Source organism: Vespa crabro, chromosome 4, assembly GCF_910589235.1.
Source record: "Vespa crabro chromosome 4, iyVesCrab1.2, whole genome shotgun sequence".
NCBI classification, from domain to species: domain Eukaryota; kingdom Metazoa; phylum Arthropoda; class Insecta; order Hymenoptera; family Vespidae; genus Vespa; species Vespa crabro.
Window position 1 is genome coordinate 9,814,437 of NC_060958.1, and position 24,635 is coordinate 9,839,071.

Here is a 24,635-nt window from a genome sequence, read left to right on the forward strand (position 1 = left end):
ACACTCCCTTTATTTCCATTTTACCATGAGCATATTACTGACGTAGCTGGAAATATGAGAAAATAGCGAATACTGCGGTGTATTTATATAGACATCATATAACCAGGAAGATGGTACCGGCCTAATTGCTTTTACCGCTAATCGAAATTTACGAGCATCAACAAGCTCACCTAAAGTTTCTACGAACTAAAGTGCGCGCGTGAGCATTTCTCTCAGCTTTTACTACGATACGTATGTATGCTTTTCTAATGGAACGAAGAAACTAATAGTTACTACGAAAAATATTTAATGTTCAGTTGCTTTCTTACGTGGAAAATTTAATACTGAATAAGGCGAGAGAGCGCAATGACACTTCATCCACTGCTACTACCGGAACATTAATTGATCAAAGAGTGTCTTAGCACCCTACGATGCTTAGGATCGATATCGAGCACGACCTTATTCGTCCATTTAGAATCCACTCTTCACCTTTATTTCTCTTCCTCTCATTCTCTCTCTTTCTCTCTTTCTCTCTCTCTCGGTCAATCGTTCGACGAATCGCTCGGCTTTTAAGGCGATAAACGACAAACGAGTAAAGTTGAAATCGTGGTTCCATTAAACCTCGATGAAACTCGAATAAAATTGAACGAATAAAATCGAGGGAAAACAGAAAAAAAAAAAGAAAATAAGACAAGAAAAGGAACGTCAAATTTTTTATCTCAAACTCGAGAAGTGAATTTTATCTTTTTTATTAATGAAAAAACGAAAATATTAAAAGGTTCAAGATGCACATATTAGAAGATTTAATAAATTCTTTACTCTGTATCAATTATCCATCCTTATGATCGAGAAAGTCAATCAATCAATATTCTTCTATTACAACTTTTACTCCCCAAAAAAGAAAAAAAAAAAAAAGAAAAAGAAAAAAAAGTAATAATAATATCCGTGCGAGTAAATTTCAAAATAAATTTGCTTCACGATCGAATAAAGAAAAATGCACATGAAGCATTTCGACCTCCTTTATGTACAAAAGAAAGAAAAATGAAAGAGTGGGAGAGAAAGAGGGGAGGGAAGGGGTAGAGAGAGAGAGAGGGGGAAACCCGGTAATATTTTGCGAAATATAGGTTATGAAAACAAGTAATTTCCTAGGCGTCATACAACGATGGTTGCCCCTTTCTAAAGAAATCACGGATCGAATCACGAAAAGCAATTTCATCGAGATTTTACCGTAGTGATCCATCGAAAGCGCCGCGTGAAATTCGCGTTTCCATTTTCGTTCTGTGACAATCATAATTCGTTTCTTTTATTCGTTTCGTTCGAATGTTCTTATTGTTATTAAATTTACTTGCCGAGAGACGAGAGATCGTGTCTTTTTCTTTTCAAGGACATGGAAAAAAAAATGAAAAAAAAAAAAAAAAAGAAAGAAAAAACAAATACTTCGATCCAATTTTATTCGAATAGAAATATAACGCAATTAAATCCACTTTAATCCTTTCCGTAAGAGCCATTCTTAAAGATGAAAATTTAATTTTCCTCCTTTATAAAATAGTAATTAACATTAACATTGTTCGACTTCGGACATATTACCTTTATCTTTACAATCAAATCTTACATTGTTTAGCCCCCTTTTACAATTAAAGGAAAGACTGGTAATATAAAAATTAATTTTATCAAACATTATTTTACATTATTTAGTATAGTTGAAAAAGTGGTTGACTCTTGCGAAGTTCCTACCAAGCAAGAGTAATAACTTTCGAAAGTGCCATAATCGTTTGAGTTATTGTCGTAATGCGAAATACGAGTTCCAAAAAGTCTAATGTTAACATGGAACGATCGAGAAATTTACAAGCTGTTCAAAAGTTCGAAATCCTGGGGACTAAGTTTCGAAACGAGTCTATATTATTTTTATGGAACCTGATATGTATCGCGAAATCTTATCGTTTGATCTCGAGGAAAAATTTTCTATAGAAAAAGAAAAAAAAGAAAAAAGAAAAAAAAAAGAAAAAAAAGAAAGAAAGAAAAAAAGAAAAATAAAGAAAAAAGAAAGAAAGGAAAAAAACGTATAACTTTTTCGATCTTTTGCGTGATATTTAAAACGCGCGACAAATATATAAATAGCGAAACGTAAAACAAACTTATTTGAGCATACGGCGTCTTTGATATAAAGAATTAAATTACGAGATTCGAGCATATAAACCAGATTGCAATTTTCGAAATAGGATGTTCTTTCGTGGAAATAAGTTGGTTCGATGCCAAGGAACGACATGTAAAACTAATACATATACGCGAAATCTAAAATTGAATGGTTCGTACAATAAATACCACGGACGAATCTATCCAATAGAAGAATTATAGTCTTAAAAAAAAAAAACCTTGTCTTAAAGTTGGACATTAAAATATTAGAAAAATATCGGCCTACTTCGAATCTCTACAAAGTCGTAGAAGGGCAAAAGTTAAATAACAAAGAGATATGTTTATGAGACACAAGAGACACTTTTATATTCTCAAAACTTTTTCACTGCAATCATATATGTGTAGTATTTTGTCGTCAAAAATGTTTCTTCCTCATGCGTACAAAAGTATTCCACGTAAACATAATAAAATCTAGTGATCTTTTTCATTAAGAAGAAAAGAGTAATATTGTAAAAGATAAGATGGATATTTGCGATAGCGTCTTAGCAATTTCAAGAGTCTGCAAAAGGGAGAGGAACGCATTGAGCGAAAAACGTTCTTTCGTTTAGTATGTTTACACTTGTACGTACTTACATACATAACCCTTATTCGCTTTACGTATTTTGTCATACACCGATTCGGTGATCGTTTACACTTTTGTAACCTCAACAGTGTTTGGCTTCCAGTTCGATTCACGAGAACGCGCAGTTCGGAACGATGCACTCTTCCTTTTCCCTTTTCCCGCCTTTTCTAACCCCTTCTTTTCTCTTTTTTCATTCACCCGATGCAAAACTTTTATCGATCGACGTACATTAAAAATCGATTTGAAAGTTTTCAACCTCGTTAAACTCGCGTGCCGCTTCGAAACGAAATAAAAAGGTTTCTTGAAGTTACATTAAATCATATCGATAAGTTTATTTATTTTATAGCTATGCTTACGTAAATATTTATTTCCTGCAAAATTTTTTCGAGTAATGAGTCCTGACAGGAAAATTATTATTTACGCATAACATACGCAAGAGATAATGAAAATTAAAATTATCAATCATTTATCCTTTATACATATATTAATAAGGTTGATAAAAAAGAAAAAAAGAAATAAATAAAAGTAAAAATATAAATCGATACCAAAAGTCATTTCCATATAAAACATCGAATTACTTATGTTTAAAATTTTTCTCAATTTTTTATCTTTCACTATCATACGAATCAATTAGAAAAAACATGGGCAGGACTTTCGTTTCGTTTTACGTTTTGTTATCTGTTTTGCTTACTTGACGATGATCAAAAATGTTTGACGTCGCATCGACAGCACCCGACAATCGACTTCCTCTTATGCTCTTCTATCTCACATTTCGATGAGTCCACGTGTACGCACGAGCACGTGTTGAACTGCTTGAATTTATTGCGCGCACATCATCTTCAATCTTGAAACGCTTATGTCTCACCTCTTTTAAAGATTACGAATAATTAAAATGGAAAGTAATGAGAATACACGCTAATCATCTGTTTCTATTAATATCGTTAAGACTCTATTGCTATTCTATTCATAACAAGACACATTAGAAAACGTCGTTTCTATAAATGATTTTCTTGTATTTGTCATATACGATTCCGTATTGTTATCAAATATTCTTGTTTATTTCGATCAAAAAAAGTCAATGATATTTTATTAAAAATCGAAAATGATATTACAGTAAAGTATTAGACTAAACTACCACTTCCTATCCGTGTGACGCGCGGTTCACGACTGACCGCCACTTTTTGTTCCTACTTTACTCACTGTATAGATATGGCGCATATGTTCCAACCAATCAACGAGTCCATCCAATCACGCTTGAGCCGGTTACCGACCCGCCAAATTTATGAACTATTTACGTATGTATGACGATCTAAATTTTTTTCCTTATGTCTTTTTACAGATCATTTTTCTATTATTTTTCAAAAAATTCTTATAACTTATTAGCAATGCCATTTTCATAATGCTATTGATTTTTTTCAATATACTTATATGCAATGAGTGCAAATTTACATACAACAAAAAAAAGGTGTAAAAGAAAAATATAACATTTTTATTTTAAAATACGTAGCATAATTCTGTTTATAAAATAGATGACGGTGCAATAATATACAGCTATTTCAAATAGAAGAATTAATTTTCTGAGAAATTGATTTACAACAAGTATACATACAAATTGAGAGGTATTCTTCTCATAAAAATAAAATAAACAGTAGTATAGTATCCTCCTGTTGTCATAAGAATAAACAATGTACACTTATAAAATTTATATAGTTTACAAAAATTCTTAACAAATTGGAATTTAAAATATATCAATAGAATATATCGAAAGAATTAATCTACAAGAAATCATCACCAATTTCTATTTCACGACAGGTCTCTGCTATCCACCCAAGCAAATACCTAACTTTTTCTGTTTTCTCATCTGTCGATTTATAACCCGCAATACTTTCATTAAGGCACATTGATAATTGTTTTAATATAGGCTGTAAAGAATAGATAATATTAAATGGAAGCATGTAAAATGAAATTCATTTAGAAAATCTGAAAACTTACTACAGGCCAATCGTGCCTAAATAATGCCACATACTGATCGCTCAAAAATTCTATATCAAGGACACTTTCCTCCAATAATCTTCTTAGAAATTTTCCACACGTCAACCAGCTTCCATCAGTTTCTGGTTGTGCAAGTAACATAACGTTCCTTGGGCTCAACAATCTCAACATAGGAGTATCTGCTTCAAATATCTTAAAATTGTTTATAGTCCATATCTTAATTATCAATTTTTGAATATCCTGCGTAAATAGATCCATTCTATGTGCAACTACAAATACATAACATATTATAAAATATTACATTATACTTTTAAAATAAATCATTTTAATCTTACCCAGAAACAAAGAAAAATCAACGCTCAATAAATACAAAATTTTCTCTGGTCCTGTCACTAGATCAGCTCTTTCATTCAAAGTTTGATACAATTTATTTAGAATAATTGTCATTGAAGTTATAGTCAAATTTTTCCCATTATTATCTATAATGTCCCATATCAGTGACTATAAAAAGAAATTAAACATTGTGAATTATTACTTTGCTTATTAAATAAAAAAAAAAAAACAAATATAAAAAATACATACTCTAAGTTCATCTATGACATCGCTTGGAGTAGGAGCTGCTGAATTATGAACTTTTTTTTGTATTAAAGATACAGTGTTATTATTTCTTAAAAATCTATTAATTTCTAACTCCATATCCTTAGTAAACAATGAGCCACCAACAATATGAGACTGTATCCACTGATTTATACGTTCTATGGCTATTCTGATTGCTATTTTTATACACATTTCTTTAACAGGTAATAAAGAATCTTCTGCTAAAAGTGATTCAATAGATTTCACAATTCGATTTTCACAGAGCTGAGGAATGCTTCTTTCGCACTGTTCCTTCAAATTTTTGGAAGCACTAGCAGCTAACAAAGTCATTTCCTTTACTAATGACAACTAAAATAAAAGATATAAAAGTTATATAAAATACGTAAAATACTATTTTCAGTATGAAGTAACAAAAAACTTACCTTGAATTCACTAATATCTGCATTACTACCATTTGTCATAGCTTGTGTTTCTTTATACTTTTCTTTATACTTTTTTTTCATAAGTTCTCTAAAAGCATTTAAATTTGTTTCTCTTGCAGATACCAATAATGTATTACAAATATGCTTCACACAAGTAGATGCAACTCTCTCAGAGACAAAATCGACGGTTTTCCGAGTTGAAGCAGGTTGACCATGAAAAAAAGCTTCCTCTAACTGCAACTGTATTAAGAATTGTAACGACAATATAGAAATTACAATATTTCTTTTACAATATCTCAATTACCTCTAAATGTTTCCTGCTATTAGTGCCAAATTTATGAAGTTGACTAGAAACTGGTGTTATGTGTTTATTTGGACCTCGCGTATTGTGTTTTATATTTTTTGTTAACACAGTATGTAGTTTTAAGTCAGTTATAGGACAGCATTTACAAAGAACTGAATCATCTATTATATCTAATTTATCTAAACAATATTTAGTAGAATTAACGGAAACAACAGATTCTACAGACAATACATCATATGTCTGTGCTAACATTTTATCAAACTGCCTCCGAGTTTTTAATTCTTTTGTTTGATATATTTCTTGCCAAGTTAAACAAAAATCTTTAGGAAAATTTGGTAATTCAAAAAACCAGTTCAACGTAGATTTAAGTAAAAGAGCAGTCTGTTGAGACATAAGACTGTCAGAAGAAGTAAAATCGTAAGTACTGACACTCCTATAAATATAATATAGTAATTCTAAGACTGGTTTATAGTATGGTAATCGAAGAGATACAATATCCATCATTGCTAGGTACTTCACTATCCAAGGTATACTTAAAGACATTTTTCCTTCTATTATTGCATTCTGAAGACAAATTTGTAAATTTAATGATGGTACAACCTATGAAGAATAATTTTTTGTTGTATTATATACAATATACTTAATTTAATTAATATTAAATATATAACTTACACTACTTCTAATCTCAATTTGTGCTGTTATGATTTCTTTACTAGCACCTGATTCTAATCTATATGGTAAAGATACAAGTAATCCCAACATTTTTGCAAGTAGTTTTAAACTTGATACACAAGTGATGAAAGTACGTTGTGTTTGCTCATCTACTATTGTTTCTAAAATATGTATATAAATATATATAAAATATATATATTTATTTATTTATTTATTATCTACATTTCTTACAAATAGAGAGAGAGAGGAGGGAGGGGAGGAGGGGGGAGGGAGAGAGATAAATTTATATTAATTTATATATAAAGAATACCTGAATCTTCTATTTCACTGCCAATAAATTGAGTCTCATTTAACTCCATAATTTCATGTACTAAACAATTTTCTAAATGTGTATAAAATATTGGATTAAATGCATGTAATATGAAATCTCTAAAAAATTCTTGAGTACCAGGGAAAGATGGACCACAAACATTATTTTGGGATGATAAAGGTGTAACCAATCTTTTTCTAAGCTGTGTCAACTTTTGCGGATTAACATGTTTTAATGTTTCAAGAATACTTATATTATCATCATCAACTACATCTTCCTGAAAACAATTGTCACTTACAACATAAATGAATTGAAGTTCTACTACAATAATTTATATATAACTTACTTGTTCCCCTTTTTGTATACATGAAATAAGGAGTTGAGATTTAAATAATCTTGCAAAGTGAGAATAATTAGTAGCATCACTATGTAGCGTGAGCATTGTTCGTATCTTTCCTCCTAAGGCTACCTGGAAAGCCCATCCTGGTACCAAATGATTTTGCTCCCATATCCTCAAAATTTCATAAAATGTATCTCTTTGTTTCCGAAAAGTTTGAAATGCAAGTCCCGATGGAAAATTTTCACGATTATCAGTGTCTATTTGAAAGCATACATTCACCTCTCCCATTGCAGATAATATTTACAAAAATGATCATAAAAAAATCTTCTTAATTGTATATAACATGTCCTACATATATCTATATAAACAAATATTTTATGGTAGTTATACAACTATATTCTTCACTCTTTAAACCAAACTGTTGTAAACACATTCATTTAGATAAACTTTTGCAGGTTATGTTCACGAAACATACGTTATATTTCTATGTATAAAATAAAATCTGAGGACATCTAAATATGTATCACAGAGTAACACATATTAAATATTAGATATACTATACTGACCATTCATATTTATTTTTATCACTGTAAACATTACATATTGGTCCCTTATCGTATTTCAACGTGTATTGTCAGACATTTATAGTTGCTTGTTTACAATGAAAATGAAAGATCTCCCTTGATATAGAAACAAGTTACTCTAGCGCCATCTGATAGTAGCTATATGCAATTAGAAGCAATATACATAAACGCATATTTCAAAACTATATCTTCAAACATATAAATATCGATACTTATAATAATATAAAATATTAAAGACAAGCGTATATATATATGCAACGTAAAAAATAAAATTGTAAAATTTTAAAGGATTATCATAAGTGCTACTATTATTTCTCATTGCATTACGTGCTTACTTTTATTTCTATACACACATACGCTTGTACATATGCACATAACACAAAATACGGTTCACCTAATGTCAATGACAATAATAATAATTTATACACACGCATGTATGCATAACATATTTATATTCCAAAATGAAAATATGAACTTTTTTTGCTTATAAACAAAAATTATAATAGAGAAGAAAAACAAATATTGATAATAACTGCTAAATTCTAAATTTAAAGGTATGTTGTTGTTCACTAAAATTATATGCTTCAGTTTTAATAAAATTTTTTAATTATTTACAGTTGTTATGAAGACTTGATTCCCAGCAACATTAATTGCATGAATGGCTGTTTAAACAAGTGGATAGCTGGCAGTTGTAGCTACACCGCAATGATTTTGTTTATTTCTGGCCATTTTTATGTATCCTTTATCACCCCAAGTTGTGTCCCAACTATTTTTTACTAACCAATAATCATCTCCATTGTCATCAGTTCCATATCCTACTATTAATACTCCGTGATCCAAACTTGTAGAAGAGCAGTCAGGTTCATAATAAACACCTACATTTTTATAAAACTATTAATTCGTAAAAGCAAAATTAACTAGTATGATAGAAAGAAACAAATTTAAAAAATATAGAATCAACCTTCAGAATAAAATTGGAAGGATTGATGAGAGGCATCAATGGCTATAGATACTGGTCCTATAGTAGCAACAGCAGCTTTTAATTTATCTTCATCTCCTTCTGGAATATCTACGTACCCAATATCATAGGCACCACTATTAGATGGAGTATACCTATAAATCAAAGTAATAAATATATTTTAATCTACGAATTTTGTCTTCATAAAAAAATTCACTACTTACCTGCAATTTTCTTTTTCTGCTTCATATGGATAACTTTTTTCTGTATCAAGACCTTTATTATCTTTAATATATTGAAATGCTTGATCCATAAGACCACCATTACATCCATTATTACCATACTTTGCAGAACAATCTATTAAGTTCTGTTCACTTAAAGACACTAAAACACCAGTTTGTCTGAAGTGTTGTCCTTCCAACGCACCTGTCTATAAGAGAATTGTATTATTAATTAATAATCTTAAAAATATTTATATGAATAAGATTAATAATAAGTTAATTTTTTAGAAGACAAATAAATACCGTTGAAAATGCCCAGCATGAACCACAAGCTTTTTGATCTTTAACAGGAGTAACTGCACCTTTTTCTCTCCAATCTACAAATTCTGGTAATACTACATTTGCTGGTTCAATAAATGTAGCACCAACAGGTTTTCTTTCTGCTCTTAATTGTAGATTTGTTGATTTATTAAAACCATTCATTGTTTGTGCAAACTCATAATGAAGCTATAAAATTAATTTTTTTAAATATATATTAGAGATCAGAAATATTACATCAATCAAACTTTGGTGCAAAATCCTTATTACTTACCATATCACCAAATTTATTCATTTTTAATTTGTAACCAACTTGTCCTAACTTATATTTACGATTATGTAATGCAATTTTATGTTTGTTGTCCATATATATTTTCATTCTAAATTTTTCCTCAGCATTAGATATGTAATTCTTACTATGTTCAAGCTATCAAAGGTAAAATTTGATGTTAAAAAGTATCAATAAAAATTGAAAAAATAAATTTTTATTTTTAATGTAACATAAATACCTTATATGTTGTCCATTCTTCTAAAACAAGATCAAAAAATGAAATAGCTTGAACAGCAAATACCGCTGAAAGTAGGAAGACCAGTAATATCTTCATGGCTGTATAAATTGAACTGAAAAAAATACAATATTATATACTAATCATAATTAATATTATATATAGTTTTAATCAAGCTCAAAGATATTTAATAATACATAAAATGCAATGGCATGGTTAATAGAAAATATTTTTATTATTTGGAATTGTTAATTATATTATTTATATTATATTATTTTTCCCATAAAAATAAATAAAAACAGCTAACCTAAATTTTAATTTTACGTTTATAAGACGTATTAACTACAATAAGTATTAAAATTCACTTTTAAAGATTAAGACGACATGAAAAATATAAAACAACGAAATTATTTTCAACGACTAAACGATTCTAACTTCTTTGATACGTGTGTGATCATTATTGCGACAGTCATTAAATCGTATAAGGAAAAGGTACGTTCATACTTCAATTATCCATAATTTTCACATTCTTAAAAAACTAAGGAAAATTTCAAATTAAAATAAACTTGATGCATGGCGGAAATTTTATTAATTTAATCATTCCTTATAACAAAATAAAAATTATTGTGTAAAGTTGAGACATTGCAAATCATGAACACATTTATGGCATGAAAGTTTTTGCGTCTTCCATTTTGTTTTACTTCTTTAAAATTTATTCATAAAATGTATTTTCTAATTATAATGTAACTAGGCAATTGAATATTTGTCATTTTAATAAATTTTTCTATTATAGATCATAATTTCTACTCGTAAATATGGTACTAGTTTGATATGGTACAACAAAGAAAGTGAAGATTAATGTTTGATTAAGTGTGGAAAAGAAAATAACAATTGATTTCGTGTAAGAAAAGAAAATAATTTAGAAAGCAAACGACTTCGTCGTAAAAAAATATCTGTTAATATATAAAATTAGTAATAATATAAACAAGAAGTTTTTAATTGATATCTGTAAAATGTCATTTGATGATATTTTACAGATATAATACATGAGTCATACGTATAGTCAGATTAGATATTTGTATGTATTCACAATTGAACAAAGACTGTTTAGTCGTGCGTATATGTATATATATATATAAAAAAACTTACCACAATGCACAAAGAATCACTTGAAAATATAAAATAAGAACGATAAACGAAACGTCGTCGCTGAATGTTGCGATGCTTATGAAGTGAAAGAACGATGCTACGCGTGTTATACGAAACCTCCCCTACATCACGTGATTCATTTGGTTTTATCCTCTAACTTTACTTTGTCCAATATGCATATGGTGATTTTATCTTTTGTTTCTACGTATAATATCAACATGATATTTCATAATATGTTCATTTGATAAATTCTTTTTTATTACGTTTCATGTGACTTGGAATACCGAATAATCTATATAGTTCTCTAGAATTTAAATCATACGATATTTGAATATGATTCAAATATTCATAACTATACAGATATATGTGATAGTAATTTTATATCCCGAACAAAAGAATAATTGGAATAATTATTTTTTCTCATAAATGAACTACTATGACCATGATCAATTGACATACTGATTTTTACATTTCTTAGATTAGCGTACAAATTTATAAAATATTTATCCACGCAAGTGGCTATTGCTGTAGTTAAAATATTATTTATATTATAGTTTGTTATCTTTTAATAACATTAATGCTGATTTAACATATTTTTTAAATATTCTTATATGGTAATATTGATTTGTGATAATTAAGGATAAAAATTACATTCGACTTATTTAAAGAGTTTGACGTAATTAAATCGTACGATTAAAGTAAACTGAAGTACTTATTTATATAAATATAAATAAATAAATATATATATGTATTTATAGTTTATTAATAAAAATATTAACTTTTCACATTTTTAATCAATATTACTAATTAAGCAATTGCGTGAAAGCAATCTTTTACATATCTTTTAACGCAGAAAAACTTACTAAACAAATTTACGAAAAAATAACGTTTTATAAGGAAAATATATGTAAACTTTATAATTTTTATCTTTTATATTATTTATAATTTTATTAAATTTTGCGAATTTAACATACTCATATAAAATTAAATATCAATCAAATCTATCTTAACACCGTAACCCATGAATATATCAACTTATTGCGAGTTATTCTCGAGTATGTTCTAAGGGAATTTACACGGATAAGAATTATGTCTGAAAACAAGATATACGATCTTTCGAAGGAAGATCAAGAAGTTAAAGAATGGAAAGCTTCCAGACGTTTAGAATTAAGAAACGAATACTTAAAGGAGATACAAGATCCTCGACGAATTGAACCAATTGTACGTAATTTCAGTGAATAAACCTAACCTATAAAATTATCTACTTTCAGGAGTATCAAAAAGTTTATTATAACGTTATGTTATGATACATGATTGTATAAGATATATATAGCATTATTTTTCTTGAAATTCACACATTATTTATTATTAATATTATTATTATTTTAACATATTAAAAATATATAATATTATATAATGATTATAATATTATATAATGATCATTTTCTATAACACAAGTTAAATAATTATTTACAATAAAAATAATAAATATAAGAAAATTTATCTTACTTATGTTATAAGCATATATTTAAATATAGATAGATAAAGGATGGCTACGATTCTATGCTACAAGAGTACAGCTTGAACATATTTTCATACAAACTCCTCTTAATACCTTATTAATGTATACCATCGTGGGAGGTCTACTTTTTAGTGTAGGAGCCTTCTTAAAAAAATCCAAGGTATGTCTAAAATTTTAATAACATATTTTTTTATCTATACAATTTATCTTATTTGTAGGATCGAAAGGAACAACTTTACCGTACAGGTCAAGTAAAATACGTCGATAGAATGTTTAAATTCCACTAAAAAAAAAAAAAATATATCTAATACAGTTCAATACAAATAAACAAAAGTAATGTAGAGATTGAGATGTAATATTATATGTATAAATAAAGGGAATATAAATAAAGAAAAAAATATCTATAAAAAAAAAAAGAATTATTTTATCTTTAATTGGAACTATAAGTTGATTTTACATATTACATATGTTTACTATAATTATATTATATTACAATTAAATATAATTTATTGCAGAAATTTTCTTTTTATTATCGATCTTCTAGTTGTTTATCACGTGCTATGACTGAATCATCAAATTTCACCATATAAGTTGTTCCCTTATGCCAATGTGCAGTAACTTTAGCTGGCTGAAATAAAAAAATACAATAAGTAATTTAATTTATATAGATAATAAAAAAAAATAAAAATGTAAAGAATAATACTTGGTGATATTATACTTACAAAGCCACAATCACAAAGAACAGCTTCAACAATTCCAGCTGTAAAAGATGCACAATTTAAGCTTCCTTTATCTTTCGGAACTGAGACAAATTTATTCACCAAAGCTTCTTTCTCTATAATATAATATGTTCGTTCATCATCATTTGCGTGTTCTAACTTATCAGCTTCACGACCAAATAACGATTTCCACAATGTACTTTTAACAAACAATAATATGTTTAAAAGTTTAATTTCACGTTTCCCACCTTTTTCTCTTATGACAAGAAGGTCAGTAATTCTATGTCCAATCTCAGAACCTATTTCAGCTAACCTAATTGATTAAAGTAGAACAATAAAATTTTACAAGTTTACTTTTGAAGAATCATAACACGAGTACTTACTTATTTTGTAATTCTGGTACAGTATAAACACGATTTTGACAATATTGTACAAGTTCTGAAAATAAAAGAGCAAAGCAACTTAAGCTAACCTCTCCTTTTCCTTTACTCAAAGATCTATCTAGGATACTTGTTCGTGGTCGGACTGCCGAAATTGTAATACTTGACATTATAAAATTATTCTTTTCAAAAATTTAAATAATGAAAAATTTCTTTATGAATGATATTTTTGGTATAATTATCAATGATTTGACAGTAGATCCAAAACAATTCATGAAGGTAAGTTCATAAACCTAACGTTTGGCATCAAGAAAGCGTTTATATATTTCATATACGCCTGAAGCATGAAGGATATATATGCAACAAAGCAATCTTTCTATTTTTCATAATTAAATACTGATATTCCATAGTTGAATATTTTTTACTAAAAGCTGTAAAAATAGTTAAATTATTATAAATAATTATAATACTTCTTAAGTTTTTTATCATTCTATATATTTGTAGGTTGATGGGTACAAAAAAATATATTTAATATAACTTTCTTTTTTTTTTTTTTTTATTATATAATTTTATCAAATTTACGTATCTACAAATAAAATTTGTATTTATATTATATTACAAATGTACATGTTTACGTAATACATATTGTAAAATATACATATACTTTATATCATTTTAAACAGATAAAAATTCGAAACCATTTCCATATATACATAAAAAGATATCATTACACCTGAAATAATATTGTTTCTTTAAATACTGTATACATTGAATTTTTCCTTTTTTTTTGATATGTGGTTAATCTACGTTATAATTTTTTTAGAAGTGTTTATAAAAAATATATAAAATATGAGTCTTACTTTATATAAGTTGATAATACCATTCCTTGTACATCTGATATAGATGTTAATTCAGTTGATAATACTTGGGCTAATATTTTATTATTTGTGCAGGAATAAGTATGTGTAATAACTTGCTGATCTATACCAACACTAAATATTTTGTTATTGGTTAACTTAACACCTGTAAAAACAATAAAATATAGTACTTACGTATTATATTTCTATATAATACAATGTACGCACACACCTGTAATTTGTGCATAATGTACAGATGAAGTTTCGTGTTTTGATAATATTTTTACAGAAACAGTTTTGTCTTCTAAAATAAAAATTTGAAATAAAACAAGACAGAGAAGATTATCATCACCCCCAGTAACTAGAAGATATTCATCTTCAGTTATACATTTCAAATCATAACTATTAATGCCCGATTGATGTAACTGCATTGATGCAAAAGGCATTATATCAATGTTTTTTAGACTAGAATGATCTGTGCTTACGTTTTTAAATGCTTCAGAAAAAATGTCAGTAAAATTAAAATAACGTACAATACCATCAGTAGACATAGTCAATATAATTATTTTTTTTTTAAATTCCAAGACATGCACTTTTAAAATGCAACGAGGAGTACATTTAGTATATAATATAGGATGAATATTTTTTGTAACGATATTATAAATGAATATCCTATAAAAGAAATATAAATCAATATATAAAATAATCATAAATATATTATATAACAAAATAGATTATTTTTTGACTTTGTGAGAATATCACCTTAAATATCCATCAGCACAGGCTATAAGTAGAAATATGTAAATTGACTTATAAGGACAATAGGTTTTAATATCCATATAGCGAGTTTCAGGTTCAATTGCGTAAGATTGCTTTGTTTTTTGCCAATGTTTTCTACGGTTCTGATCTTTACCAAACAGCATATGACCATTTAGATCAAGACAAGAAATATTTTCATTGGATAACAAATCTTTATCCCATCTTATATCCATTTGCCAACATTTTATTTGAGCTCTTCCACCACATGAGAAAATTAAGTATGTGCTGTTCAATTTTGTACTTTCTAAATTTACAATAGCTATAGACTTTATACTTGAAATATGTCCATCCATGATGCTTAGTGTTTTGAATGTATAGTTTTTCTTATTTAATTCTGATTTATAAATTTGTGTAAGACGAAGTTTGCAGTCTTCACCTCCAGATATATAAATCTTATGATCAGTCAGATCCATTATAGGTTGTACATTATAAATTTCTTTAACATGAGAACCACTCTAAAATAATACAAAAGCATTATAATATATATTATGCATATATTTTTTATAATATATTTTTAATACATACCAATATAGTAGGTGTAGATAAAAACAGAGAATTCAATTGATGACTGGATAAATAAATTTGCTTATTTCTAATATATGCAAATTTAATATTTTCATATAATACCATGCAATCCCAAGATCTATGTCCACCTCCACAAGGACTTTTTAAAGCTATTCTCTGATCATGTAAACTATATATAATAAATTCAACCTATAAAAAATTTTATTAATTTAGTATATATATTTCTTGCATATTCTAATTTATTATATATATTTTATGTAATGTGAGTCATAAAATAGAGATTAGCTAGATGATATGAGGCAATAAAAGAACACGTTTATCAAAAAACGTAAAGAGAAAGTAATATGTTGATATATTTGCTATAATTATTTATTGCTATTTTATGATTCATCACAATACACACACACACACACACACACACACACACACACACACACACACACACACACACACACACACACACACACACACACACACACACACACACACACACACACACACACACACACACACACACACATATTATCATGATTATATACTTCTTTAAATCCAGTTATAAGAATATCATTGCCAATGTCTAATATGTTACTAATCCAATCCATAGGCATTTTTATGCAATACAAAGTACGTAAAAAGCTTTTTTTTTCAATCAAACAAATATCATAAAATCTTATTATGCCATTGCGTCCACCTGTTATCAATTTATTTTTCATAACAGCACACAGTTGGATACCTATTTTTCCATGAGCTTTATAAATAGTTTGTATTGGCTTTCCAATATTTTTATCTAAATTTATTTTGTTTAAAAACTGATTGTGCATTTCAAAAATATGAAGACTTCCTGCTCTATCTCCACATATAAGTAAATTTTCATAAATTATAGCAGCTGTTACCCAACATTCTCGAGTTAGAGGTAATGTATATTCACTATGAGTGTATAGTTCATCTGTGTAAAAAAATTGTATTATAACATAAACTATAAGAGCTTTTATATAAACATGAATATCTACTTACTATACATACTATCAAGTGTAATGGTAAATATTCGTAAACAACCATTTTTTCCACAAACTAAAATTTTATCATCTTTTAACCATTGTAAAGAAAATATTTTTGATTCCATTACTTTTGCCTCTAATATCTGATGTAGATATTTTTTGTTCTCATTGTTTATTTCTATAATAATAAAATAATGAAAGTATAAGTATATATGAATAATAATAAAATTTAATTTATATTATTATTACATAAATATACATATACATATATACCTGTGTATATTGTTATATATCCATCCCTTGATGCAAAACTGATATAACGTCTACATGATGAAATTTGCATTATGCAATAGGTACTATATCTTTCTAAATACAAAGACTCTCTAAGAACAAGTGCATTGTTATAGCATGTTAACATGCCTCCTTCATGAAAAATTAATAATGTTCCACTGTTTAAATAAGATATATATTTGGGAACATGATCTGTTTTAAATGATGATATTATCTGTAAATTATTACTTGGAGCACTTATAAATGGCCATATATGTACTGCACCATCAGCACCACCAGTAAATATGGTCTTATTATCTTCTGAAATATCAATACTCCATATTGGTGCTCCATGATGTGCGAATAGTTTATTAAGTAATGTACCATTCAATGACCAAATACATATTAATGAATCCTAAAATATATAATAATGGTATTAATATTTTTTTGTTATTATTATGTATGACATCATTTGAAAGAATGCACCTACCTCACCTATAGTAAGAAGAACACCATTTCTAATTATTGCTCTCCAAACTCTGGCAGCATGCCCAAACATTGTTTTTACTAATTTAATTTCAGCTTTTTCCCAATCAATATAATTTTTACAGGCCAAAGGCATATCTATATTTGAATATGATGTGTTGTCCATAACTTTCCACAATCTAACTGTTCTATCATCAGATGTAGAACAGATAAAATAAGTATTTGGATCATAAATAACAGAAAAAATTACCCCCTGCAATATAAATTTATCAAGAATTATTAAAATATTGACCATTAATAAAAATATATAAATATTAATATACTTTATACCATAAAATTATATGAATATTAATATTTATATACTAACTTTGTGTCCAATTAAACGATGTAATACTTTCACATTTTTATCATGAATAGTTCCATAGTTTAGTTTCCATATTAATATCTCCTGAAACACAGTTCCACTAAGTACTACTAAATCTTGAATTGTTTCACCTGATATGGATCCACCATAGCTATGTATAGATTAAGAAAAAAAGTTTAATATTGCTTTGTAATGCTATTTAATTGTGTAATACTTTTTTTGTAATGTTATTTAATACGTAACATTAAGGATACAGTATACATTTTTCCTCACACCATATATATTGGTACTTCTTGTTAGAAATGTCATATATATATACATTATTATGTGCAAATAAAATGATTAAAAATATTTGTGTATCAATATTCAAGCATTTAACAGTTATTATCCAATCATTAAACCAAATTGTATCAAAAGTTTGTTTTAGTCTGAAAAATAGAAATTAGAAGATCTTATATGCGAAAGAAAACAATATATAAATACTTACAGTATTGTATCGTTTGTTTTATCAATATCATAAATACACAAACATTTAGCTCCAAATACAATTAAATAATTATCAGATGCTTTAAGAATACCATGAATATTATGTGAATTAAAATTCAATTTGTACTCTAATTCGTAAATTTCATGTTTTTTGAAAATATGTAGAATAGATCCTATACCTATAAAATTATATAAAATAAAATACAAGAACATTTTTTAAAAAACGTAAGACAAGTTGTTTTAAAAATAATTTTTAATGTTCACTAACCTACAAATATATAATCATCTATAGGACGTATAGCAAGAACATCGGTACATAACAATTTTGAAATCATTTTAATGAGAAAATAATATTATTTCATTGAAGGTATCGTGATTTAAAGTTTGTTTTTATGAAAAATTAAAAAATTAATTTACAAAAAATTAAGAACTGTATGTTACAAATAAAATCTCGATGTCAAGATAATTACTAACCACTATTAAATTTATTATTTTATATAATTAATTTTTAATTTTTCAAATGAAAATTGTACTTCACATTATTTTATATGAACATTTTACATAGAACATATTAAGAAATATTTAGAATGATAGATTTACAACATACACATGGACATTCCAGGGATTTGAAAAGTCGATTACAAAGTCGATATATCAATAGATAAACATTTTGAACTCGAAATGACAATATCGATTGTAACATAATCGATTGAGAATCGCACTAAATACTTTTTATATTGCGTATAAGATATCGGTACGCGTGACATTACGTTGACAGTCGTGTCCAGTCTATCTAACTGTATTTTATACGTTGACTCCTGATTTGTCAGAACTAAATAAAATAAGAAAATTAAATTTAAAATCTTATCAATGCACTATACTAAATATGATTACATTTGTACAATCCAACTAATACATGATTACCTAAGGGATCGTAGAAAAGTCCTTCGGTAAAAGAATGGTAAGTAACCTATAATTCTGCTTAATATATCTTTTATGTTTATTTTTTAATTAACTTATTAGTAATTATTAAATGAAATATACAAAAATATGGAGTTATTGAGAATAAATTGGAGTTATAATAGTGACAATAAAAATAATATTAAACAAATTTTTGTTATTTATTTTTATTAATTTTTAATTGTTTAATGTATGTTAAATATTTATTACAGTTGAGGTGACATTTCTGGTTCTGTCATGCGGAACAGGTCAGTTGGTATTATTTTTGGATCTCTCGTCTTATGGGGTGTGATTACATATTTTTTATTTCTTGATCAACCATCAGGCAGGGATCAAGAAAAGGTAGTTAAGTTATTATTTGTTGTAATTCAATCATTCATATATTTTAAAATACTGAACAATTTTTTAAATATAATATACAGAATTATTATTATATAGAATAATGAATATAGATTTTATTATCTGTTTAATTGATTTGATAGGAACTGTGTTATCATAAACCTGATAATAGTAGATTAATTTAGACTAACTTCATATCCTTGATTTATTTATGAAAAAAATAACTCAATAATCAAAAATAAGAATATATAGTACTGTATTTTATATGAAATTAATAATAATATTATTTATCAATAGCAAAATAAACTTTCAAAACAAATTAGCAGATTGGAACAAAGAGTAAAGCAACAAATTGCAGTGAACCAAGAATTTTTTCAACATATTGAGGAAAATAAACATCATAGAAGTAAGTAAATAGAAAAACATAACTATATTTATATTAAATTAAATGTTTAATTGCTTTACATTAAATTTGGATATAATTTATTTATTTTATATATTTCCCTTTCTTTAGAATTAATAGAGAAATTGATTATCACTCGTGCAACAATAGCAATTCCAAAGAATAATGAACAACATGAAAGTAATATTAAACAACAACTTGAAAAGAATGATTATAAAGAAAAATGGACAGATTCTAAGGATTTTCAACAATCTACAAAGGTCTTTGTAATAGATTTTTATCTTGATACCTTATTGTAATTGATAATTTAATTTGTTTCTTAAATATTTGACCTTCTTATATTTATTTAAGTATATTAAGTGTCTAACATTAACATATTCAATTACATTTCGTTTCCTACATTTACTTCATTTAATTTTTTTACAGACAGAGGAAACAATGAAATCAAAAAAATCTTTACCAAATGGAGATCCAATAATAGCTGTATTAGTTTTCTCATGCAATCGCATCACTGTTCAAAGATGCTTAGATCAATTAATAAACTTAAGACCTAGTGCAGTGCAGTTTCCAATTGTTGTGTCGCAAGATTGTGAACATGAGCAAACTGCAGAAGTTATTTCTAAATATGGAGATAAAATACTGCACATTCGGGTACTGCTCTATAATTTTTATCACGGTCTTATGCAAAAATATTTTATTATTATGGAGATATTATATAGTTGACATATAATTTATTTCAGCAACCTGACCAATCAGACATAGACATTCCACCTAAAGAAAAAAAGTTTAAAGGATACTTTAAAATTGCACGTCATTATGGATGGGCACTAAATCAAGTATTTTTTGAGCTTGGATATGAAACAGCAATTGTAGTTGAAGGTATTTTTAGTTAATATTTTTATACATAAAGAAGAAATGTGTGATGTTTTAATTATTATAAACATATTTAGACGATTTGGACATAGCTCCTGATTTTTTTGAGTACTTTCTGGGTACTTATCCTCTGCTAGTGTCTGATCGTTCCTTGTGGTGTGTTTCGGCATGGAACGATAATGGTAAATCTGGTCTGGTGGATGAGCATGCACCACACTTACTATATAGGACAGATTTTTTTCCTGGTTTAGGCTGGATGTTGACACGCCAGTTATGGCAAGAGCTTGCACCTAAATGGCCCAAATCGTAAGCAAAATATGCTTATTGTTAGAGCTCATTATCAGTATATTTTTTTTTGAAACTGTTTAGTTTCTATATAAATAGAAAACAAGAGTTTTTTTTTCAAATATATAATGTACAAATAAAAAATTAGAAAAAGTATTAAATTAGATTAGATGTATCTCCACTAGTGTAAATTCCAGAATTGTTTTTGTGAAGTACATTTTATTTATATTACAGGTATTGGGATGATTGGATAAGACAACCAGAACAGAGAAAAAATAGAGCCTGTATTCGACCAGAAATATCGAGAACAAGAACTTTTGGAAAAATTGGAGTTAGCAAGTATGTTAAATGTTTTTCACTCCATTCAAAAATAGCAATTATTCAATAATAACGTTATATTATATATCAACATTTTTAAATGTTTTAATTTTACATTGTTTTATTTTATAGTGGATTATTCTTTGAAAAACATTTGAAATTTATCAAGCTGAATGAAAAATCTGTGCCTTTTACCAAGATGAATTTAACCTACTTGCTGAAAGTAAGAAATAATTTATTATAAAAGGACTGTTGTGTCTTTTAGATAAATATTGAATATGTTTCTCTTATTTTTTTCTCTTTTTTCTTTTTCTTTTCTTTTATATATATATATAAACATAATTCTTAGGATTACTTTTGTAAAATTTGATAATACTCTTGTGTTTTCCAGGATAATTATGATGTATCTTTTACGAATGAAGTACACCACTCTACAGTGATTACTTATTCTGAATTAAAAAGTGGACATATAATTATACCAGGTCCTGTTAGAATATTATATTATACACGATTGTCATATAAAAATACTGCAAAAATGCTTGGTTTAATGGATGATTTTAAGGTAATAAAAACTATGTGACAAATTATTGCCAAAATTACGTTAAAATTTTAAATTATTATCAATATTTTAGAGCGGTGTACCAAGAACTGGATATCGAGGTGTTGTTACATTCTTTTACAATGGTAGAAGAGTTCATTTGGCACCAGCTACAAATTGGAGTGGTTATGATATTACATGGAGCTAACACATAATGTATCATTATGATTTGTAGATTCTGCAAATATCATAAGGATCTATCCTTGTCATTGATAGACTGAATGAACATATGAGTCACAAGGGATTAAGTCTATAATACCAAATACTTATTAAATAAACAGCAAGAGCAGAGCTTCCAATGTGTGCACATCGTTTCTCTTATGAAGTCTGGAACTGTTACTTTCATGATGCTTTATGGTGAACTAGTTGAATTTAGAGAGAAATGCTGAGTGCCTCAAACGTCATACCCACCGTTTATATGTACATATATAAATTAATTAACTATAATTATATGTACACTGTAAATACAAATGTATTGTATCTTAAATATCAATTCCGTGCGTACTCTTTTTATCGGCAAGTTTTATGCATTTTGCCTTGTGTACAGATCAACAGAATTTTTTTTCCATTTACAATAAAGTACAGGTGGTGTTCCCTTTAATATATATTTTTTATGACAATTGCTTATATTACTTACAAGGTCAAAAGATGAGATATTGAGAAAACTAGTACTGCTTAAGTTGATTAAAATTCCTGTTATTGGTGTTAATCTATTAAGAATCTTTACAAGGATTTTTTATAACTTTCCTTTAATAATGAAAAGTATAATGTATAAAATAATTTTTGTTAATTATTACGTTTATGTTTATAGTTGAAATTTACTTTTCTATAAATAAGTTTAATCTTTAAATAAGTTTATTTTTTAAATAATATGTTTTATTTTTTTTATATACTGAATGAATCTTACACTTTTATTGAATGAAATTTATTTGTCTGTTAAAATTTCCATTTATAAATACAACAATATATAGACAACAATTAAATATTATTATGATGTCGTCATATAATGCTAAATAGGTTTTATACAACTTCTATAAATGCTAACTTTATTAAATAAGCAATTTAGTTAAAGATGTATCGGTTACCAAATTTACCAGGAGTTTCAGGTTTTTCCTTTGGAAGTGGTGGAAGTGCATCCGGGAATTCTGGAATATCAGGTTTAGGTCGTGGCCTTGAAGAATCGTGTACCTTAGTTTCACAAAAGTATCCAAAAGGAGGTCGTTCAATTTTGAGATTATCCAGCACACATTTGTCCACAACTGCTTGAGTTTTTCGACATCTATGATACAAATATTTATTTTAAATTATACTTTATATTCATAATTTAGAAATGATCTTACTTGCTGAGTTCTATAGTTCCTGATGATCTTTCTAAACAAGTCACATATTGTTCGAAATCTTCTCTACAATGTTTTTTTAATTGCTTAAAAAAGTCCAGAGCACAAGCTGTTAGAGCTTTACCTTCATTTATACAACGTCGTGCATCTTTTTCTTCTTCTCTACATAACATAAACTCCTATAAAAAAAAAAAAAAAATAATTTTTAATAAGAATAAAGTTTTAAAATGTTCTTCGAATTTCATTAAATAAAAGTTTTATTTTTAATTTCTATTTTTTTTCTATGTTCACTTTTCTAAAGGCAATATATTTTGAAAGGTTATTTAATAAACAGTACGAATATTACATAACTTCTAACATATTTTAAGTATATATAAATAATAAAAAATCACTTACATTACTTTGCCACTCGCACTTCTTTCCTACATAAAAAGAAGCAGCTTGTAACACGGGATAAGTGACATTTATTTCTTGAACAGTTAACTCAGAATCATCGGGAAACTTAACTTTCTCCGTTACAACCATTTTTTACGGATAATTTTCTTTCGTTATCAAGGATACTGTTTTGATAATACTGTATATATATATGGTTTTCAACCAACTATCATGAAGTGCTGAGAAGCAACTATATGCTTCACAGCTTTTGAAATTTAGTGTCTCTTTGCAATTTCAATATATAATACACGAAACAATTTTACTACTATATATGTCAAATATGATTCTTTGTAAACCAAAAACATTAGTTGAAAAGGTTAAAAGTACATCGAACTCATTTGATGTTCTTTTTGTAAATGCAATCATTAGTAAAAAAATAATTTATATAAATAATTACGGTATAAGAAAAGATAAATAAATAAATAAATATATATATATACATATATATATATAACATTACAACATGGACAAAATTTTAATACCTCATCTATTTTCGATATTAAAAAGTAAGATTTATAAATGTTAAGAACAATGTAAGGAATTATTAATTAAAT

General features: G+C 27.0%; 8 protein-coding genes across 12 annotated transcripts in view; 2 read left to right on the forward strand and 6 right to left on the reverse strand.

Moving 5' to 3' along the window:
• LOC124423799 (latrophilin-like protein LAT-2) overlaps positions 1–3,891 on the reverse strand; it is a 45,134-nt gene extending 41,243 nt beyond the window's left edge. For all 4 annotated transcript variants that reach the window (XR_006942163.1, XR_006942164.1, XR_006942162.1 and 1 more), the window contains exon 1: positions 3,426–3,891. The gene's annotated coding sequence lies outside the window, so the exon portion shown is untranslated. The remainder of the gene's footprint in view (positions 1–3,425) is intronic.
• A 397-nt stretch (positions 3,892–4,288) lies between these two features.
• On the reverse strand, positions 4,289–8,078 carry LOC124423795 (codanin-1). Of its 2 annotated transcripts, XM_046962000.1 has the most exons (10): positions 7,938–8,078; positions 7,378–7,729; positions 7,032–7,308; positions 6,722–6,882; positions 6,050–6,649; positions 5,746–5,985; positions 5,309–5,671; positions 5,062–5,227; positions 4,727–4,995; positions 4,289–4,656 (listed from the first exon to the last, which is right to left on the reverse strand). In XM_046962000.1, the coding sequence occupies exons 2-10, from the start codon at positions 7,657–7,659 to the stop codon at positions 4,510–4,512; spliced, it is 2,505 nt and encodes an 834-aa protein (XP_046817956.1). In that variant the 5' UTR covers positions 7,660–7,729; positions 7,938–8,078; the 3' UTR covers positions 4,289–4,509. The 2 variants fall into 2 exon arrangements, with proteins under 2 accessions (XP_046817956.1, XP_046817957.1); XM_046962001.1 differs by lacking the exon at positions 7,938–8,078 and having other exon boundaries at positions 6,050–6,613; positions 7,378–7,777.
• On the reverse strand, positions 7,931–11,265 carry LOC124423798 (cathepsin L). The gene is made up of 7 exons (XM_046962004.1): positions 11,108–11,265; positions 9,962–10,073; positions 9,727–9,879; positions 9,438–9,641; positions 9,138–9,343; positions 8,917–9,068; positions 7,931–8,830 (listed from the first exon to the last, which is right to left on the reverse strand). The coding sequence occupies exons 2-7, from the start codon at positions 10,055–10,057 to the stop codon at positions 8,622–8,624; spliced, it is 1,020 nt and encodes a 339-aa protein (XP_046817960.1). The 5' UTR covers positions 10,058–10,073; positions 11,108–11,265; the 3' UTR covers positions 7,931–8,621.
• An 834-nt stretch (positions 11,266–12,099) lies between these two features.
• Positions 12,100–12,945, forward strand: LOC124423807 (NADH dehydrogenase [ubiquinone] 1 beta subcomplex subunit 4). The gene is made up of 3 exons (XM_046962014.1): positions 12,100–12,328; positions 12,646–12,789; positions 12,848–12,945. Exons 1-3 carry the CDS (start codon positions 12,197–12,199, stop codon positions 12,914–12,916), a joined length of 345 nt encoding a protein of 114 aa, XP_046817970.1. The 5' UTR covers positions 12,100–12,196; the 3' UTR covers positions 12,917–12,945.
• Positions 12,946–13,046: 101 nt separating this feature from the next.
• Positions 13,047–14,050, reverse strand: LOC124423802 (trafficking protein particle complex subunit 5). The gene is made up of 3 exons (XM_046962009.1): positions 13,732–14,050; positions 13,352–13,661; positions 13,047–13,257 (listed from the first exon to the last, which is right to left on the reverse strand). The coding sequence occupies exons 1-3, from the start codon at positions 13,896–13,898 to the stop codon at positions 13,159–13,161; spliced, it is 576 nt and encodes a 191-aa protein (XP_046817965.1). The 5' UTR covers positions 13,899–14,050; the 3' UTR covers positions 13,047–13,158.
• A 424-nt stretch (positions 14,051–14,474) lies between these two features.
• On the reverse strand, positions 14,475–18,993 carry LOC124423553 (WD repeat-containing protein 6). Its single transcript, XM_046961383.1, has 12 exons — positions 18,802–18,993; positions 18,535–18,712; positions 18,302–18,475; positions 18,051–18,198; positions 17,688–17,936; positions 17,201–17,612; positions 16,944–17,105; positions 16,469–16,875; positions 15,930–16,118; positions 15,348–15,859; positions 14,818–15,257; positions 14,475–14,751 (listed from the first exon to the last, which is right to left on the reverse strand). Exons 1-12 carry the CDS (start codon positions 18,866–18,868, stop codon positions 14,585–14,587), a joined length of 3,105 nt encoding a protein of 1,034 aa, XP_046817339.1. The 5' UTR covers positions 18,869–18,993; the 3' UTR covers positions 14,475–14,584.
• Positions 18,994–19,282: 289 nt separating this feature from the next.
• Positions 19,283–22,910, forward strand: LOC124423555 (alpha-1,3-mannosyl-glycoprotein 2-beta-N-acetylglucosaminyltransferase). The gene is made up of 11 exons (XM_046961384.1): positions 19,283–19,494; positions 19,706–19,835; positions 20,130–20,238; positions 20,347–20,495; positions 20,662–20,886; positions 20,976–21,114; positions 21,186–21,414; positions 21,628–21,732; positions 21,844–21,934; positions 22,103–22,273; positions 22,344–22,910. Exons 2-11 carry the CDS (start codon positions 19,731–19,733, stop codon positions 22,455–22,457), a joined length of 1,437 nt encoding a protein of 478 aa, XP_046817340.1. The 5' UTR covers positions 19,283–19,494; positions 19,706–19,730; the 3' UTR covers positions 22,458–22,910.
• A 308-nt stretch (positions 22,911–23,218) lies between these two features.
• Positions 23,219–24,433, reverse strand: LOC124423357 (NADH dehydrogenase [ubiquinone] 1 alpha subcomplex subunit 8). Its single transcript, XM_046960979.1, has 3 exons — positions 24,043–24,433; positions 23,650–23,825; positions 23,219–23,588 (listed from the first exon to the last, which is right to left on the reverse strand). Exons 1-3 carry the CDS (start codon positions 24,169–24,171, stop codon positions 23,372–23,374), a joined length of 522 nt encoding a protein of 173 aa, XP_046816935.1. The 5' UTR covers positions 24,172–24,433; the 3' UTR covers positions 23,219–23,371.
• Positions 24,434–24,635: the final 202 nt, after the last annotated feature.

What these genes read in the sequence shown, in the direction of transcription:
- LOC124423357 (XM_046960979.1), bottom strand. Translation starts at nt 24,171, where the DNA reads ATGGTTGTAACGGAGAAAGTTAAGTTTCCCGATGATTCTGAGTTAACT. An exon ending in AGTGCGAGTGGCAAAGTAAT is followed by an intron (nt 23,826 to 24,042) that starts GTAAGTGATTTT and finishes TTTTTTTTATAG; the next exon opens with GAGTTTATGTTATGTAGAGA. An exon ending in GGAACTATAGAACTCAGCAA is followed by an intron (nt 23,589 to 23,649) that starts GTAAGATCATTT and finishes TTTGTATCATAG; the next exon opens with ATGTCGAAAAACTCAAGCAG.
- LOC124423798 (XM_046962004.1), bottom strand. Translation starts at nt 10,057, where the DNA reads ATGAAGATATTACTGGTCTTCCTACTTTCAGCGGTATTTGCTGTTCAA. An exon ending in GCAGAAAAAGAAAATTGCAG is followed by an intron (nt 9,069 to 9,137) that starts GTAAGTAGTGAA and finishes TTTGATTTATAG; the next exon opens with GTATACTCCATCTAATAGTG. An exon ending in CTTCCAATTTTATTCTGAAG is followed by an intron (nt 8,831 to 8,916) that starts GTTGATTCTATA and finishes ATAAAAATGTAG; the next exon opens with GTGTTTATTATGAACCTGAC.
- LOC124423555 (XM_046961384.1), top strand. Translation starts at nt 19,731, where the DNA reads ATGCGGAACAGGTCAGTTGGTATTATTTTTGGATCTCTCGTCTTATGG. An exon ending in AACAGCAATTGTAGTTGAAG is followed by an intron (nt 21,115 to 21,185) that starts GTATTTTTAGTT and finishes AAACATATTTAG; the next exon opens with ACGATTTGGACATAGCTCCT. An exon ending in GCACCTAAATGGCCCAAATC is followed by an intron (nt 21,415 to 21,627) that starts GTAAGCAAAATA and finishes TTTATATTACAG; the next exon opens with GTATTGGGATGATTGGATAA.
- LOC124423807 (XM_046962014.1), top strand. Translation starts at nt 12,197, where the DNA reads ATGTCTGAAAACAAGATATACGATCTTTCGAAGGAAGATCAAGAAGTT. An exon ending in CTCGACGAATTGAACCAATT is followed by an intron (nt 12,329 to 12,645) that starts GTACGTAATTTC and finishes ATTTAAATATAG; the next exon opens with ATAGATAAAGGATGGCTACG. An exon ending in CCTTCTTAAAAAAATCCAAG is followed by an intron (nt 12,790 to 12,847) that starts GTATGTCTAAAA and finishes TCTTATTTGTAG; the next exon opens with GATCGAAAGGAACAACTTTA.
- LOC124423795 (XM_046962000.1), bottom strand. Translation starts at nt 7,659, where the DNA reads ATGGGAGAGGTGAATGTATGCTTTCAAATAGACACTGATAATCGTGAA. An exon ending in GTATACAAAAAGGGGAACAA is followed by an intron (nt 7,309 to 7,377) that starts GTAAGTTATATA and finishes AATTGTTTTCAG; the next exon opens with GAAGATGTAGTTGATGATGA. An exon ending in TTAGGCACGATTGGCCTGTA is followed by an intron (nt 4,657 to 4,726) that starts GTAAGTTTTCAG and finishes TATTCTTTACAG; the next exon opens with CCTATATTAAAACAATTATC.
- LOC124423553 (XM_046961383.1), bottom strand. Translation starts at nt 18,868, where the DNA reads ATGATTTCAAAATTGTTATGTACCGATGTTCTTGCTATACGTCCTATA. An exon ending in TGTGCTGATGGATATTTAAG is followed by an intron (nt 15,258 to 15,347) that starts GTGATATTCTCA and finishes TTTCTTTTATAG; the next exon opens with GATATTCATTTATAATATCG. An exon ending in ACATTATGCACAAATTACAG is followed by an intron (nt 14,752 to 14,817) that starts GTGTGTGCGTAC and finishes TTGTTTTTACAG; the next exon opens with GTGTTAAGTTAACCAATAAC.
- LOC124423802 (XM_046962009.1), bottom strand. Translation starts at nt 13,898, where the DNA reads ATGTCAAGTATTACAATTTCGGCAGTCCGACCACGAACAAGTATCCTA. An exon ending in GTACCAGAATTACAAAATAA is followed by an intron (nt 13,662 to 13,731) that starts GTAAGTACTCGT and finishes TTAATCAATTAG; the next exon opens with GTTAGCTGAAATAGGTTCTG. An exon ending in TTCTTTGTGATTGTGGCTTT is followed by an intron (nt 13,258 to 13,351) that starts GTAAGTATAATA and finishes TTTTTATTTCAG; the next exon opens with CCAGCTAAAGTTACTGCACA.